The sequence below is a fragment of the Mobula hypostoma genome, chromosome 16, assembly GCF_963921235.1.
Source record: "Mobula hypostoma chromosome 16, sMobHyp1.1, whole genome shotgun sequence".
NCBI classification, from domain to species: domain Eukaryota; kingdom Metazoa; phylum Chordata; class Chondrichthyes; order Myliobatiformes; family Myliobatidae; genus Mobula; species Mobula hypostoma.
This window is the reverse complement of record NC_086112.1, coordinates 6,222,991-6,239,650: the sequence shown is the minus strand read 5'-3', so window position 1 is coordinate 6,239,650 and position 16,660 is coordinate 6,222,991. Positions and strand designations below refer to the sequence as shown.

Sequence of the window (16,660 nt, the reverse complement as noted above, 5' to 3'; positions counted from 1 at the left end):
CATGTTCTGGTGGTTAAAGCAAACATAGAAGGCATTGAGCTCATCTGGAAGCGAAGCTCTGCTGTCCCGTATGTCACAAAATTTAACTTTGTTATGGCATTCAAACCCTGCCACAGCCGTCGAGCATCCCTTGTTGATTCCAGTCTAGTCTGAAATCTCCACTTCCCCTGAGAAATGGCTTTCTGGAGATCATACCTGCACATCTTGTGGCATTTTTGATCTCCAGACTTGAATGCCTCTGATCTGGCTCTCAGCAAGATGGAAAACCCTGAAAGATTTTGTGGGGACACACTCACCCACAGCTGTTTAATAAAGTCTGTAATGACCCTGGTGCTCAGATGAGTTCTTGAACATGGCCCAGTCCATGACGCAAGGCAATCCTGTAACCACTCCTCTACCTCCTGCGTCCTCCTCTTGGTTGTCTTCATCTCTGGAGCCTTGTTCTTTAGGCTCTGTCTGTATCCAGGTAGTAGGAGTACAGCCCAATGATTCGATTTGCCTAAATGCAGTCTCAGGAAGGAATGATAGGCATTCCTTATTGCAGTGGTTTAGTGTGTTGGGACCTCTGGTGCAACAGGTTACATGTTGGTGATAATTGGACAGGCCTGATTAAAGTCGCCAAATATAATTGAAATGCCTCGGGATGGCCCGTTCCTTACAGAAAACATGGTGCAGTTTTGCGAGTGCTTGCTTATAATCGGCCGCTGATGGCATGTAAACTGTGGTCAGGATCATGGAGGAGAACTCTTGAGGCAAAGAGAATGGTCTACACTTAATCATTTGTTGCACTAAGTCAGGGGAATGAGAAGCAGACATAACCCCAACATCCATGCACCAACGAGAATTGACTAAAAAGCATACCCTGCCACCTCTTTCCTTACCAGAGTTCATGGTTTGATCCATTTTGAAAATCACAAAACCTTCCAGTCCATAAACCATAAGGGTTATGTCAACTTCAGTCGTATCACTGAATCAGGTGTACCCTCATTTACCCAGGTTTCAGTGCAACAATTGAGATCTGCCTCTGATATAGCAGCCTTGCCCCGAGATCGTCTATCTTATTTTCTAGCGACTGCACATTTGCTAACAAGATAGTAGGCAGAGGAGGCCTCATCCCTCTACGCTTCGGCCTGGTTTGAATAGCACCTGTCCTGCCACGCTTTCAGCCATGGTACTGATTCTTAAAGGCATCGCACTTAACTGCTCCGTATTTAACCGCAGAATATGAGGCCTGAAGTAATTTCATAGCCCGTTGTTACATGCTGACGACTACAGCAAAAGTAGTTGAAAAGGAGTATATTTAAGTGGAAAACTAGTATAATTTCCTGCAGCCCATGGAGAGTTGCTGATGTATGCCGGCGCCATCTTGAAGATCAAACCTATCACCTATCAACCTGCGCTCCTTCTGATCCCATCCCACCTTCATACCACAAATAAATTAACAACTAATAAGGTGAGTATGTGATACAAGTTTAAAAAGTAAACAGTATAACACTAAAGACTCTTTATATGTGTTGAGACCTGGGTGGTGGCAGGGAGTTCAGTCGTCTTACAGTCCGGGGGAAGAAGCTGTTTCCCATCATAACAGTTCTTGTCCTAATGCTACGGTTCCTTTTGCTTGATGTTGGGGGGGGGGGGGTGTTCAAAGAAATTGTTGGATGGATGGGAGGGATCATTGACAATGCTAAGGGGCCTGCGTTTGCAGCACTGATGTGTGGAAAAAAGGCCCTGATGATCTTCTCAGCAAGTTAAAAGGATCTATGTACAATATGTTCGTATGCCCCACGTGAGTATTCACCAAGCAAGGCCAGAGGGGCCAATTCCTCTTGCCATTAGCATGCTTCCTTAAAATTGGGCCTTCAATCCATAATGTAATCCTGTCTGCTTGACAGAGCATTACACTGTGATAAATTTATATTCTTGAAGCACTAGGTCAAGGATGCACTTTAAAACTTAACTATTATGGTTTGCAAATAATATTTTTTTTCATACCTTGTTCTCTGGTACATGAGTTGGGAGTTGCAGACTGCAGCTTTTATGCATAAATTAATGCCCAGTCCATCAGGGAGGAGGCTATGTAGCATTCACAGCAGGATCTGAAAAGTGCTAATTTTTCTACCTCTACCACCACCCCAGGCAGTGCTTTCCAGACACCCACCACTCTCTGTGTAAAAAAAAAACTCACACTTGCCCCTCACATCTCCTTTGAACTTGCCCCCCCCCGAGCTTAAATGCATGCCCTCTGGTGTTAGACATTTCAACCCTATGACAAAGATAGTATCTGTCTTTCCATGCCTCTCATAATGTTATACGTCTCTCTGTCAGTTTTCCCCTTAGCCTCTACAAAGCAACCCAACTTAGTCCAGCCTCTCGTTATAGCACATACTCTTTAATCCAGGCTGTGTGCAGTACTCTGGACGCGACCTAACTTAGAGTTTTTCTTAATAGTTTTTGAAGGAACAGAGTTCATTGTTGCAGAACCAGAATCGAAAACCAGAGTGATAAATCTGCAAGTTGTTAGAAATGCTGGGACACTTGGTACTGTCTCAGTCCATTGGGTTGCCACAATGAATGAGCGTGAGGTTACCAGCGATCTCCATGAGACCTCAGGAGAGATTATCTTTGCTCCAGGACAAACTACTCAAACTTTACAATTGGAATTACTATCAGATGACATCCCTGAAGTTGAAGAGGTAAGGGCTGAATTAATTTATTCAGATTATAATGCTCTTTGTGAAATGTCTAGTCAGGCCTGTGGAGTTTTCAGAATAGTCCCACATGATAAATTCAAAGTGCAAAGTAAATTTATTATCGAATTATGTACTATATAAGGTATGTAGCTTATACAACCCTGAGATTCATTTTATCATGCATATAACTTTATAAGAGGCACTGTCATCTCATCCTACAGATTTTTGTTAATGTATAGTTTTTCGTAAATTTTATTGTTTTTTGTAATTTCATGTAAATGCAAGAAAATTCATCTCTAGGTATTATTTGGTGATACATAAGTATCTTGATAATAAATTTTGCTATGACTATGACTTTGAAAATGTTTTTTTATTACCTCAGCTTCTTGATTGCCCTCCTTCCCCTCATCCTACCTTTTTATTCTGGAATCTTCCCCTTTCCTTTCTAGTTTGGATAAAGGGTCTTGGACCGAAACATCAACTCTTTATTCATTTTCATAGATGCTTCCTGACCTACTGAGTTCCTCCAGAATTGTGTGTGTGTTGCTGTGGGTTTCTAGCATCTGTAGAATATCTTGTGTTTATTACTGGAAGAGGTTGTTATTTGGTTGTTGGATGAGAAAGGTTGGTGGGTGGTTGGGGGAGAGGGGATGAAATGGAAAGTGGGAGGTGATGGGAGGAGAAGGTAAAGAGCTGGAGAAGAAGGAATCTGATAGGACAGGAGAGTGAACCATGGGAGAAAGAGAAGGAGGTGGAACACCAGCGGGAGCTGATGGGCATGTGAGAAGGGAAGGGGTAAGAGGGGAAAGATTACCCCTCACCTGGCCTCACCTATCAACTTGTACTCTTTCCAATACCCCCACCTTCATATTCTGGCTTCTTGCCCCTTCTTTCCCAGTCTTGATGAAAGGTCTCAGAGTGAAATGTTGATTGTTTATTCCTTTTTATAGATGCTGCCTAACCTGCTGAAGTCCTCCAGCATTTTGTGTGTGCTGTTGTGGATTTCCAGCATCTGCAGAACCTCTTGTGTTTTTGAAGCTTTTTTTTTGCTGTTAGAATATTAATCCTTACCACAGGTAATAAATTTAAACGGGGAACTAACTTCCAGCAGTACTTGTCACATGATGCTCAAAGGAAGGTGAGTGTAGTTGTTGGCTGTCAATCATCCCATATCCCATCCAGCACATCACCACAGAATTTGTTCAGGCGATGTTTTGGTTCTCCCTTCCTCACCTGCTTCATCAGTGATGGGTGTTTATTTATTTGTCGTATTCACTTAGAGATACAATGGGGAGCAGGCTCTTCCGGCACAACGAGCCTAACATCCCAGCAGCACACCTATTTAACCCTTGCCTAATCACAGGACAATTTACAATGACCAATTAACCTACTAACCAGTATGTCTTTGGGTTGTGGGAGGAAACCGGAGCACTTGGAGGAAACCCATGCATCTTCGAGGAGATGTATATGCTTCTTCCAGACGGCATCAGAACTGAACTCTGAACTTTGATGCCTTGAGATTTAAAGTGTCACGCTAACCACTACACTACGGTGAAACCCCACTTAAAAAAAGATAAAAGGCATCAGAGTAGTGTAGTAGACGCGTGGTGGTTAGTATAACGCTATTACAGTGCCAGCGACCCAAGTTCAATTCCCGCTGCTGTCGTTCAGAATTTGTACGTTCTCCCTGTGACTGCGTGTATTTCTTCGGGTGCTCTAGTTCCCTCCCACATTCCAAGTTAGTAGATTAATTGGTCACGTGGGTGTGATTGGGCGGTGGGGGCTCATTGGGCCAGAAGGGCCTGATACCATACTGTATTTCCAAATAAAAAAACAAAATAGTGGTTAAAGCTCAGTGGCCATCCAACACCACTGTACTGTATCAAAGCAGAATGCCCACATTTGGTTCCCACCAGGCACTCAGTTCTCTCTCACCAGTGGCTCCAAGTAGCTGACTGCATGCAACAATGGCCGTACCCCAGTACACCCCAGCCGATCTGCTGTTCGCAGTGTTCCGTTTATCCTGTAATGCCTCCGGCATAGAAACAGTTCGTCCACAGGGTTGCAGGGCCCCACACTGAAGGTATGCGTCTTCCAGACAACACCCTGGGGATACTGAGAAAACAGCCAGTTGGGAAGCTCGGGGCACAGGAATCTCTGCTGTAAAGAACCACAGTTTGAGTGTGTCTGTAGATCATGGACTCTGATAGAACCCCATCCACCTTGAAAAGGAAAAAAAGAGATATTAAGAAGAAATTAAAGCTTTTTCGTAAATGAGTTTGAAGAATCCATCCTCTAGCGACTTATTAGCTCTGCCCCTTTAACCTATTATAGCTCAGTGCACTGTGTAATGCTTTGATCTGTGTAAGCTGTAGACCCTTCATCTCATGTTCTCATTATTTATTGATAAATTTTTTGGTATTTGCACAGTTGTCTTTTGCACATGGGTTGACTGTCTGTCTTGTGTGTGGTTCATTGATTCTATTGTGTTTCTTTGTATCTACTGTGAATATCCATAAAAATGAATTTCAGGGTTGTGACATGTATGTACTTCAAAAATAAATTTACTGTGAACATTGAACTTTGGTGGTATGTGCCTTCGGGCTTTTTTACCTTCTGTTCTATTGTTGGAGAAGGTGCAGGTGGGTAAAAACCTACTGGGACCCACTTTTAAAGCAGAATTTTTGCCTGGAAACTTAAATTTAGCTAATGTTTACTCCTTTTCAAAAAACTAACTTTGACATCAGTTGTAATGTGGCTGGTAAAGTCTTTAAAATTGACCTTTCTCTTTCAGGTCATTCAGGTGAAACTTACCCATTCTTCCTATGGGAGCTCCGTTGGGAGAAACGATACGGTGAATATTATTGTTCCAGCGAATGACAACCCTTATGGTACTGTTCATTTCACACACACAGCATACAAAGTCCAAGAGCCACTGGAAAGTAACTCCAGAGAAAATATCACCGTGGCCAGAAGGTGTGCCATCTGCTATGAAAGTTTACAAATGAAGTTCTTTTTGACTGTGGCATTTTGGGTATGATGTGAGCTGACTTTAGAGGTACAGTGTGGAAGAGCCCCTTCCAGCCCATAGAGCTGTGCTACCTAGCAACCCACACATTTAATCCTTGCCTAATCCCAGGACAATCTATAATAGCAAATTAACATACTAACCGGTACATCTTTAGGCCTTGAGAAGAAACTAGAGCACCCTAAGGAATCCCACGCGCTCGTGGGACGAATGTTCAGACTTTCTTCCAGAGGATGCTGGAATTGAGTTCTGAACTCCGACGCTCTGAGCTGCAATAACCTTGTGCTGTCTGCTACGCTACCATGACACCCCAAAATCTCACAATATAATCATGTTGAGACTAACAGAACTTGGATGAAATAGAGAAAAAATGAAAACATCTTCTGGAACGCTATCGTAGCGGTTAGCGTAACACTATTACCGTACCAGCAACCTGGGTTCAATTCCGTCGCTGTCTGTAAGGAGTTTGTACATTCTCCCTGTGACCACGTGGTTTTTCTCTGGGAGTTTCTGCTTCCTTCCACATTCCAAAGACATATGGGTTAGTAGGTTAATTGTTCACATCGGTGTAACCAAGTTGCATAGGATCACTGGGTCGGAAGGGCCTGTGCTCTGTCTCTGAATAAGTAAAGAACATTTATTATCAAAGTATTCGTTCTCAACCCCTTAGTAAATGAAGCAGCCTCCTACCGTGTAAAACAATGGATCGTGAAATTATTAGATTGTTGTAAAAATCTAATTGGTTCTCTAATATGCTTCCGTGATGGAAATCTTCAGGCTTTTTTGATCACAAGCCCATGTTAGCTATTAAATGTTTCCACCATTCAAAGGCAAAGCAACATGGATAATATATAGAGCAACACACACAAAATGCTAAAGGAACTCAGCTGGTCAGGCAGCATCTATGGAGATGAATAAATATTCAATGCTTTGGGCAGAGACCCTTCATCGGGACTGGCACGGAAGGGGGAAGATGCCAGAATGAAAAGGTTGGGTGGGGGGAGGAGAAGGAGGAGAGCTAGAAGGTGATAGGTGAAGCTGGGTGGGTGGGAAAGATAGAGGGCTGGAGATGAGGGAATCGGATAGAAGAGGTAGGTGGACCATGGGATAAAGCAGCGGTCCCCAACTACCGGGCCGCAAAGCATGGGCTACTGGGCCACGAGGAAACAATATGAGTCAGCTGCACCTTTCCTCATTCCTTGTCACGCACTGTTGAACTTGAACATAGGGTTGCCAACTGTCCCATATATGCCGGGACATCCCACATATCGGGCTAAATTGGTTTGTCCCATACGGGACCGCCCTTGTTCCATATTTCCCCCGCTAAGGTAGAGCGTTCCTATGAAACCTTTCGTGCCGAAATGGCATGAAGCATAAAAACTGACTGTAAAAGCTTTTATAGATATGTGAAAAGAAAAAGATTGGTTAAGACAAATGTAGGTCCCCTACAGACAGAGACAGGTGAATTGATTATGGGGAGCAAGGACATGGCAGACCAATTGAATAATTACTTTGGTTCTGTCTTCACTAAGGAGGACATAAATAATCTTCTGGAAATAGTAGGGGTCAGAGGGTCCAGTGAGATGGAGGAACTGAGGGAAATACATGTTAGTAGAGAAGTGGTGCCAGGTAAATTGAAGGGATTAAAGGCAGATAAAACCCTAGGGCCAGATGGTCTGCATCCCAGAGTGCTTAAGAAAGTAGCCCAAGAAATAGTGGATGCCTTAGTGATAATTTTTCAAAACTCTTTAGATTCTGGACTAGTTCCTGAGGATTGGAGGGTGGCTAATGTAACCCCACTTTTTAAAAAAGGAGGGAGAGAGAAACCAGGGAATTATACACCAGTTAGCCTAACATCGGTGGTGGGGAAACTGCTAGAGTCAGTTATCAAAGATGTGATAACAGCACATTTGGAAAGCGGTGAATTCATCGGACAAAGTCAGCATGGATTTGTGAAAGGAAAATCATGTCTGACGAATCTCATAGAATTTTTTGAGGATGTAACTAGTAGAGTGGATAGGGGAGAACCAGTGGATGTGGTATATTTGGATTTTCAAAAGGCTTTTGACAGGGTCCCACACAGGAGATTAGTGTGCAAACTTAAAGCACACGGTATTGGGGGTAAGGTATTGATGTGGATAGAGAATTGATTGGCAGACAGGAAGCAAAGAGTGGGAATAAACAGGACCTTTTCAGAATAGCAGGCAGTGACTAGTGGGGTACCGCAAGGCTCAGTGCTGGGACCCCAGTTGTTTACAATATATATTAATGACTTGGATGAGGGAATTGAATGCAGCATCTCCAAGTTTGCGGACGACACGAAGCTGGGTGGCAGTGTTAGCTGTGAGGAGGATGCAGGGTGACTTGGATAGGTTAGGTGAGTGGGCAAATTCATGGCAGATGCAATTTAATGTGGATAAATGTGAAGTTATCCACTTTGGTGGCAAAAATAGGAAAACAGATTATTATCTGAAAGGTGGCCGATTAGGAAAAGGGGAGGTGCAATGAGACCTGGGTGTCATTATACACCAGTCATTGAAAGTGGGCATGCAGGTACAGCAAGCGTTGAAAAAGGCGAATGGTATGCTGGCATTTATAGCGAGAGGATTCGAGTACAGGAGCAGGGAGGTACTACTGCAGTTGTACAAGGCCTTGGTGAGACCACACCTGGAGTATTGTGTGCAGTTTTGGTCCCCTAATCTGAGGAAAGACATCCTTGCCATAGAGGGAGTACAAAGAAGGTTCACCAGATTGATTCCTGGGATGGCAGGACTTTCATATGATGAAAGACTGGATGAACTGGGCTTATATTCGTTGGAATTTAGAAGATTGAGGCGGGGATCTGATTGAAACGTGTAAAATCCTAAAGGGATTGGACAGGCTAGTTGCAGGAAGATTGTTCCCGATGTTGGGGAAGTCTAGAACGAGGGGTCACAGTTTGAGGATAAAGGGGAAGCCTTTTAGGACTGAGATTAGGAAAAACTTCTTCACACAGAGAGTGGTGAATCTGTGGAATTCTCTGCCACAGGAAACAGTTGAGGCCAGTTCATTGGCTATATTTAAGAGGGAGTTAGATATGACCCTTGTGGTTAAAGGGATCAGTGGGTATGGAGGGAAGGCTGGTACAGGGTTCTGAGTTGGATGATCAGCCATGATCATACTGAATGGCGGTGCAGGCTCGAAGGGCCGAATGGCCTACTCCTGCACCTATTTTCTATGCTCTAAGCAACTGCCATTCATTTATATGGGAAAAATTTTTGAGCGTTCCTAAACCCAAAAAATAATCTACCAAATCATACCAAATAACACATAAAACCAAAAATAAATACCACTAATATATAGTAAAAGCAGGAATGATATGACAAATACACAGCCTATATAAAGTAGAAATAATGTATGTACAGTATAGCCGGGAAGATGAAGGCAAAACTGATTTGTGGGGGGAAAAAAATCGGCACGTACGCACATGTGCAGACAGGTGCCCGCGCAAGGCTTCATGGTCATGGTAGTCTTTCCTGGGGTAAACACAAGTGTCCTGGGAATTGACTGCTACTTTTGTCCCTTATTTGGGAGTGAGAAAGTTGGCAACCCTAACTGTAAAAGACATGCAGGGGTGAGTTTAACCCTACTTGAACATCCCCCCCCCCCCACCCCGGTCAGCCAGTCCACAAGAATATTGTCGATATTAAACTGGTCCGTGGTGCAAAAAAGGTTGGGGAACCCTGGGATAAAGGGAAGGAAGGACACTGGGATGGGGGTTGATTGGCAGGTGAGGAGAAGAGGTAAGAGGCCAGTATAGGGAATAGAAAAAGAGTGAAGGGAGAGGGGACAGAGAAAAAAATAAATTACTGGAAGTCAGAGAAAACAATATCCATGCCATCAGGTTGGAGGCTACCCAGAAAGAATATAAGATGTTGCTCCTCCACCCTGAGGGTGATCTCTTTGTGACACAAGAGGAGGCCATGGGCTGATATGTCTGATTGGGATAGGTTGGCAAGTGGAGTGAAGGTGCTTGACAATATTCGTTTTAGCCATTTCCACCCTGGGAAAAAGTCTTTGGCTGTCCACTCGATCTACATCTCATCATTATGTACACCTCTACCAAGTTACCTCTCATCCTCAAATTTGTTGCTTATTTAAATAAAGACACGATATCTTTGCCGTAACGATGCTGTTAAAGCTTATTTAGATATAGAACAGTACAGTACGGCACCGTACGGGCTCTTCGGCCCATGATGTTGTGCCAATCTACAGTATATAAGCCTACTTCACAATCAATCTAGTCCTTCCCTCCTACACAGCCCCTAGGCCTCCATTTTTCTTTCATTCATCTACCTATCCAAGAGACTCTTAAGTGTCCTTAACGTATCTGCCTCAACCACCACCACCCGGCAGTTGCTATTCTGTGTATAGAAATGAAGCCTACCCCAGACAGCCCTTAACATAATGACACTTTCCTCTTGATATTTGCTTGTACTGTGTCTGAATATTGGGTTTGAAGTTTGGATACAATGAGTGAATGTGGTGTCTGCTCATGTTTTCTGATAGTATTCTACTTGTGTTTGCTTTCCATGTAGCGGAGGCCATTTTGGGCAACTGAGAATCTTTTACCGCACCTCTACGATTCCTGTTTTGGAGCTTTTGATAACAGAAGGGCAGGACCTGCTCTTTTACTATGAATCTCCAGTTCGTGGAATCACAGATGGACAACCTATGTTTCAGCTGAATGTTTCTCTGGAGGTGGATGCTTTTCATGCATGTGCAGCTTTTTGTCTGAAAGAACAGGCTTGCTTGGCTTTCTCATTCAGCAATATCTCTGGCCAGGCCAATTGCTCCTGGACAATTTCAGCAGCCGACATTCTGTCCCCCAGTGCAGAATTTGGAACATATCGCAAGAATAGTTCGAAGGTGTCCACCCTGTTGAGATCTCAGGCCACAGCTGGCTCTGACTATGAGCCAATCTCCAGACAATGGGCGGTCATGCATGAAGGAGATGAGTCTGCGAATCTCTCAGTTTTAATACAAACAGACACAATACCAGAATGCGATGAAAAGTTTGCTGTTTTGCTTCTAAGTGTGGAACTGCTGAATGAGAAGGTCACTCCAGAAAACCAGCCCACGACTGGACGGCCAGATGTTGCAACGGTTATCATAGCCATGAATGGGGATGCATTTGGCACCTTTCTGCTCTACTCAGTGAACGTTAATGCTACAGAGAAAGGAAGCTACCTTGAAGTAAGAGAGGAAACGGAGATGACAGTGCAGCTTGTGGTAGACAGGAGTGGTGGAAGTCTTGGTGAGGTGACTGTGGAGTGGAGCGTGGTTGGTGGCACAGCTACAAGAAACATAGATTTCGTTGGTGATGGTGAAATATTAACATTTGCAGAAGGTAGGATGGTGTATTCATGAAAATACCTTTCCAAAAACAAGCATTATATTTGTGCAGGTGTTACACTCAGTGCCACGTTATTAGGTAAAATGCCCCCTTAATTCCTTTTTCCCATGGTCCACTCTCCTATCCCATTCCTTCTTCAGGCCTTTATCTTTCCCACCATTCACCTCCTAGCTTCTTACTTCATCCTTCCTCCCCCCCACCAACCTACTTCCCATTCACGTGGTCTCACCTATCACTTCCCAGCTTGTACTCCCCCACCTACAGTATTTATTCTGGCTTCTTCCCTCTTCCTTTCCAGCCTTGATGAAGGTTCTTGGTCTGAAATGTCGACTGTTTATTTCTCCCCGTAGATGCTGCCTGACTTGCTGTGTTCCTCCAACATTTTGTATAGGATATATGTTGCTCCTCTGTCTATTTAACAACTGTTCTAATTCAGCTTTTGTGACACAAAAAATATTCATTCCAACGTGTACTGTATCTGTAAAGTATAAATTCAAAGAAAGGACAGATTTAAGCTATAAGACCATCAGGCATAAGAGCAGAATTAGAGCATTCAGCTCACTAAGTCTGCTCTGCCATTTCATCATGGCTGATTTATTATTCCTTTCAACCCCATTCTCTTGGCTTCTCCTTGTAACCTCTGATGCCCTTATTAATCAAGAACCTATCAACCTCTACTGCATCTCAGTGTGGTATGGCAATTGTCCTGTATCGGACCGCAAAGCACTCCAGCGTGTGGTGAAAACTGCCCAGTGGATTATTGGCACCCAATTGCCCACCATTGAGAACATCTACCATAAACGTTGCCTGGGCAGGGCGAAAAGCGTTATCAAGGATGCATCTCACCCTAACCATGGACTTTTTACCCTCCTTCCATCCGGTCGGTGCTACAGGAGCCTCCGCTCCCGCACCAGCAGGCACAGGAAGAGCTTCTTCCCTGAGGCTGTGACCCTGCTGAACCTCACATCACAGCACTAAGCAGTATTACATCGGTATTGTACTGTCTCAGTACTTTTATATTTGTGTGCTGTAGCACTTTTTTTATTCACAGTTATTTTGTAAATAACAGTATTCTTTGCATTTTTGGTCAGATGCTAAATGCACTTCATTGGCTTTGTATCTGTACTCGACACAATGACAATAAAGTTGAATCTAATCTAATCTAATCTTAAAAGAAATACCCAAAGACTTACCTCCACAGCCATCTGTGGCAATGAATTCCTCCTCGTCGCTATTCTGAAGGGATGTCCCTCTGTTCTGAGCTGTGTCTTCTGGTCCTAAGACTCTCTCACTATTGGAAGCATCCTCTCCATGGCCACTGTGTCTCGGCCTTTCAATATTTGATAGGTTTCAATGAGATCCCCCTCATTCTTTGAGACCCAGAGCCATGAAGCGCTCCTCATGCATTGACCCTTTCATTCTACATCCACTCTATCTAGGCTTAAATTTTAAACCATTAAGGATGGTACTTTTAAAAGTAAAAGCTTTTTTTCTCTTGCAGGTGAGAATAAGAGGGTTGTCACATTAGAAATCGTGGATGATGAAGAACCAGAAGACAATGAGACCATTGTGATCCGCTTGACACATACTGAAGGTGGCAGCCGTATTCTGCCCAGCTCTGACACAGTCACTGTGGTCATTCTAGCCAGCGATTATGTTGCAGGCGTCATTAGTTTTCACGCATCCTCACGCTCAGTCACGGGACAGGAAGGTGGGTTTCTGTGTTTAATGATAACACTCCTGGTTACCGTCGTCAATTTCAACAGTGTCATACCATCTCTAAGTCTGGCTTTCAGATCCTAACCATGATATATATTTTAACTTACTTTTAAAGGAAGAATATTGGAGGATAGAATAAATAACCAACATTCTATATGTACACTATGTAAAACAGTTAATTTTTGTGATATATTTATTTTATCCTCCTGGTACTGTGACTGGATAAAAACTATAAGTGTTTGAGAAACACCTACACCATTTTACGAACGGCAGTATAATTTGCAAATGATGGGAAAATTAAGGATAATCACATCCAGGATGAAGTGACAATAATCGTGCACCCAAAGTATAGATGAAAGTGTGGCTGCTTTTAAACCTCTTTGGACGGGCTGCTGAATAATATCAATGGCAAGCAACAGGATAACTCTTACTGATGGTCAGTTGGCAATTGTGAATTCAGGAGATATTAGTATCATTTTATTATACAACATTTTCAAGATTCAAGATTGTTTAATGATATTTCATTTAATCTGAATCAAAATCAGGTTTAATATCACCAGCATATGTCGTGAAATTTGTTTTTTCGGCAGCAGTACATTGTGATACATAATTTAAAAATCTATAAACAATAAGAAATAGATATAAAAATTAAATTAAATTAGTAGTGCAAAAAGAGAGCAAAAACAAAGTGAGGAAGTGTACATAGAACCCACACAAAATGCTGGAGGAACTCAGCAGGCCAGGCAGCACCTGTGGAAAAGAGTACATTTAACGTTTCGAGCCAAGACCCTTCAGCAGGATTGGGGGGAGAAAAGATGAGTCAGAAAGAAGGTGGGGGAAGGGGAGGAGGAAACACAAGGTGATAGGTGAAACTGGGAGCGGGAGGGATGAAGTGGATTGGTGAAAGAGAGACCGGGCTGGAGAAGGGGGAGTCTGACAGGAGAGGACAGAAGGCCATGGAAGGAAGAAGAAGGGGTATCTCCTATTGGCCACACATTTTAATTCTACTTCCCATTCCCATTCCGACATGTCCATCCACGGCCTCCTCTACTGTCGTGATGAAGCCACACTCAGATTGGAGGAACAACACCTTATATTCCGTTTGAGTAGCCTCCAACCTGATGGCATGAATATCGATTTCTTAAACTTCCAGTAATGTCCCCCTCTCTCTATTCCTCATTCCCTTTTCCCTCTCTCACCTTATCTCCTTGCCTTCCCATTGCCTCCCTCTGGTGCTCCTCTCTCTTTTTATTTCCTCCATGGCCTTCTGTCCTCTATTAGACCCCGCTTCTCCAGCCTTGTATCTCTTTCACTAATCAACTTCCCAGCTCTTTGCTTTACCCCCACTTCCCGTTTCGCCTATCACCTTGTGTTCCTTCCTCCTCTCCCCTACCTTCTTGCTCTGACTCCTCATCTTTCTTTCTCCCGTCCTGCTGAAGGATCTCGACCCGAAATGTCGACTGTACTCTTTTCCATAGATGCTGCCTGGCCTGCTGGGTTCCTCCAGCATTTTGTGTGTGTTGCTCGGATTTGCAGCGTCTGCAGATCTTCTTTTGTTTGTTGCAGTGTACATGGGTTCAATGTCCATTCTGAAATCTGATAATGGAGGGGAAGTAGCTGGTCCTGAAACATTGAGTGTGTGTCTTCAGGTTCCTGTACCTCCTCCTTGATGGGAGCAATGAGAAGAGAGCACATTCTGGGTGACGGGGATCCTTAATGATGGATGCCATCTTTCTGAGGCATCGCCTTTTGAAAGTGTCGTCGATGCTGGGGAGGCTCGTGCCCATGATGGAGCTGGCTGAGTTTACAACTTTCTGCAGCTTTTTTCGATCCTGTACAGTGGTCCCTCCATACCAGTTGGTGTTACTCTGGATTTGATGCAGCCCAAAAACACACAATAATATAAGGAACACAATGATTAAAAAACAATAAATATAAATATCTATACGATAGATTGATTGTATGTCCATAAAGTGACACTAGGCACAAGAGTGTTTATGCAGAAGACAACTCTGACGCAAAATCATAAAGTAGTGGTGGGGGAGGGGGTTGGTGGGTGGAGGTGTTGATCAGCCTCACTGCTTGGGGAAAGTAGCTGTTTTTGAGTCTGGTGGTCCTGGCATGGTAGCTCTGTAGCCTTCACCCTGATGGGAGTGGGACAAGCAGTCCATGAGTAGAGTGGGTAGGATCCTCATGATGGTACTGGCTCTTTTTGACAGGGTGGAAGAAACAATCCATGTTCTGCTTCTTTTTTGATTCTTGTCCAAATGGTTATACATTCTTCTGTCAAGATATTATTATAAATCATGTTTGCCAAACATATTTTGAGTTCATAAATGACATCCTTGAGTTTTGTTGCTTTAAATATGTATATGTTTGTAGTCGTTCAAGATTTCTTAAGAATATAATGGGGGTGATTATTATTGTACTTAAACATGATTTATAATATTTAAGAATGTTGAGGGAGCCATCTATAATTGTCATTTTTCCAGAAGCTTATTTATAATTCATCCTGCTATCTTTAAAGAATGAATAAAAATTTAATGAATGTATTTTCGGTGTGTAAATGAATGGGAGCATTGCCTTCCACAAACTCTCCCACTGTCTTCTCAAACTACAAGGAATACTTATGTAAAAATGATGGAATTATTACAGATGGCATCTTTTTAAAGCCTTTAGTGATGTGCTGATATTTTTCTCGGTGTGTCTGCATTAATGCTTCTGATTTGCCTGTCAGAGACGACACGAAAGCACAACTCTGATAGTCAAAAAGAACCATCAATGTTGGTTAAATCCCATGGTGTATTGGCTTTTAAATAGTTGATGAAGAAATATTAATTACTACAGGTTTAAGTGGAATTCAAAAGAAATCTACATATGTAATGATTTTGCATAGTTAGACCCACAGATTATTATAGGATGGCAATAGTGGGGTAGGAGAGACGCCGTGATTAGGACCCCAAACAAAACGGGAACAACAATGACAAATTTAAGTACTGATGTTCTTCTAATTTTAAAGTCATTAGAACTGACACAGCTTGGTGTGGCTTGTTAACCCAAGTATAAGAATCATGAAGCAAATCTGGGTTTATTTTCGAACTTGATTATAATTACCTCCCAGTTCGAACATAGAACACGAAAAGCAGGACATTGCAGGCTCTTCAGCCCATGATGTTGTCTTCTTCTTAAGCCCATCTTCCCTACCGAGGCATTGGCTGCTGACAGCAGCTCGCTAGACTCCTTTGTCCTGGGCATTCTTTTAAGTTGTCCCCTTCTTTGAAAATCCTTCCTCTCCCAGGGATGAGGTCTTTGGAGCTTTATGGAGCTGGCTGAGTTTACAACTTCCTGCAGCTTTTTCTGATCCTGTACCGTGGCCCCGCCATACCAGACGGTGATGCAACTGATTAGAATGTTCTCCATGCAACACTCATCAAAGTTGATGGTGAACGCAACAGGCCAGGCAGCATCTCTAGGAAGAGGTACAGTCGACGTTTCAGGCTGAGACCCTTCGTCAGGACTAACTGAAGTTCCCCTCCTTTCAACCTTAACCCATGAAGTCAAGTTGTAGTCCCAACCAACTTCAGTGGAAAAACCCGCTTGCATTTACCCTACCTCCACACCTCAGAATTTTGCATATCTTTATCAAATAAATAGTTATAAAATAACTATGTGTATAATTAGAGGTTGTGATCTTTGAGGAAGAAACTAGCTGCTTGGAGGTCAGGGTCAGAATTTGCACAAAGTTGGAATTTTTCTACGTGACTTGTAACATTCAGTGTTATATTCCAATATCCACACTTGAAATGTGTGGAATATTTCCTGTAATTT

General features: G+C 43.1%; 1 protein-coding gene across 1 annotated transcript in view; it reads left to right on the top strand.

Annotated features, from left to right (window-relative positions):
- adgrv1 (adhesion G protein-coupled receptor V1) overlaps positions 1-16,660 on the top strand; it is a 514,329-nt gene that overhangs the window by 145,682 nt on the left and 351,987 nt on the right. Inside the window, exons 30-33 of the mRNA XM_063069242.1 lie at positions 2,449-2,693; positions 5,485-5,666; positions 10,296-11,107; positions 12,615-12,824. Coding sequence (XP_062925312.1) covers positions 2,449-2,693; positions 5,485-5,666; positions 10,296-11,107; positions 12,615-12,824 — 1,449 coding nt within the window. The remainder of the gene's footprint in view (positions 1-2,448; positions 2,694-5,484; positions 5,667-10,295; positions 11,108-12,614; positions 12,825-16,660) is intronic.